This window comes from Coturnix japonica, unplaced genomic scaffold (genome assembly GCF_001577835.2).
Source record: "Coturnix japonica isolate 7356 unplaced genomic scaffold, Coturnix japonica 2.1 chrUnrandom660, whole genome shotgun sequence".
Lineage (NCBI taxonomy): Eukaryota > Metazoa > Chordata > Aves > Galliformes > Phasianidae > Coturnix > Coturnix japonica.
In genome coordinates, this window is record NW_015440026.1 from 28,143 (window position 1) to 29,252 (window position 1,110).

A 1,110-nucleotide genomic window follows, 5' to 3' on the forward strand; every position below is an offset into this window, starting at 1 on the left:
TGGGAGGGTCCTGGAAGGGCATAGGGTGGGTTGGGAGGGTCCTGGAAGGGCATAGGGTGGGTTGAAATGGGTTGGGAGGGTCCTGGAAGGGCATAGGGTGGGTTGGGGTGGGTTGGGAAGGTTCTGGAAGGTCCTTGAAGGTCACAGCCCCATAGATAGGGCTGGGGAAGGTTGGGAAGGTCCTTGAAGGTCACAGCCCCACAGATGGGGTTGTGTTGGGTCAGAAAGGTCCTTGTAGGTCACAGTCACACAAATTGGGTTGGGTTGGGAAGGTCCTTGAAGGTCACAGCCCCACAGATGGGGTTGTGATGGGTCAGAAAGGTCCTGGAAGGGCATCGCAATGCTCCCCCCCTCACCCTGCGTGTGGGTGGCGAAGCGCTGCGCCGCGCTGCCCCCCGCCCTGACGCGCTCGGCCTGCGCCGCGATGTCGGCCTCCACCAACGCATGCAGCTGCAGCAGCTCCTCCACCGCCTGCAGGTGCTGCCCCAGGTCCTGCGACTGCAACCGGGCCTGAACGGAACCAAACGGAACCAGTCAGGGCCTGGGGGAGGGAACGGGACCGGAACCGACACGGAATCGACACCCAGAACCAACACCAGAACCACAACCCAGAGTCAACACAAAGAACCTACACCTAGAACCACCATTGGGACCAAGACCAGAACCAATGGCCAGAACCACAACCCGGAATGGACACCCAGAACCAACACCAGAACCACAACCCAGAGTCAACACAAAGAACCTACACCTAGAACTGCCATTGGGACCAAGACCAGAACCGAGACCAGACGCAAGACCAGCACCAACACCCAGAACCACAACCCGGAATGGACACCTAGAACCAACACCAGAACCACAACCCAGAGTCAACACCCAGAACCAACACCTAGAACCACCACTGGGACCAAGACCAGAACTGAGACCAGCACCAACACCCAGAACCACCACTGGGGACCAAGACCGGAACCAATGGCAAGAACCAAGACCAGAACTAATGGCCGGAACCACAACCTGGAATCAACACCCAGAACCAACACCAGAACCCCCCAACCCCATCCCAGCCCCCCCATCCCCCAACCCACTTCCATCTCCCCCATCTCCCCCCATTCC

The 1,110-nt window shown here is 59.3% G+C and overlaps 1 protein-coding gene across 1 annotated transcript in view; it reads right to left on the reverse strand.

Annotated features, from left to right (window-relative positions):
• LOC107307541 (spectrin beta chain, non-erythrocytic 2-like) overlaps positions 1-1,110 on the reverse strand; it is a gene marked incomplete at its 5' end in the record, with an annotated part of 24,800 nt that overhangs the window by 18,843 nt on the left and 4,847 nt on the right. The window contains one exon of the mRNA XM_032441874.1: positions 357-531. Coding sequence (XP_032297765.1) covers positions 357-531 — 175 coding nt within the window. The remainder of the gene's footprint in view (positions 1-356; positions 532-1,110) is intronic.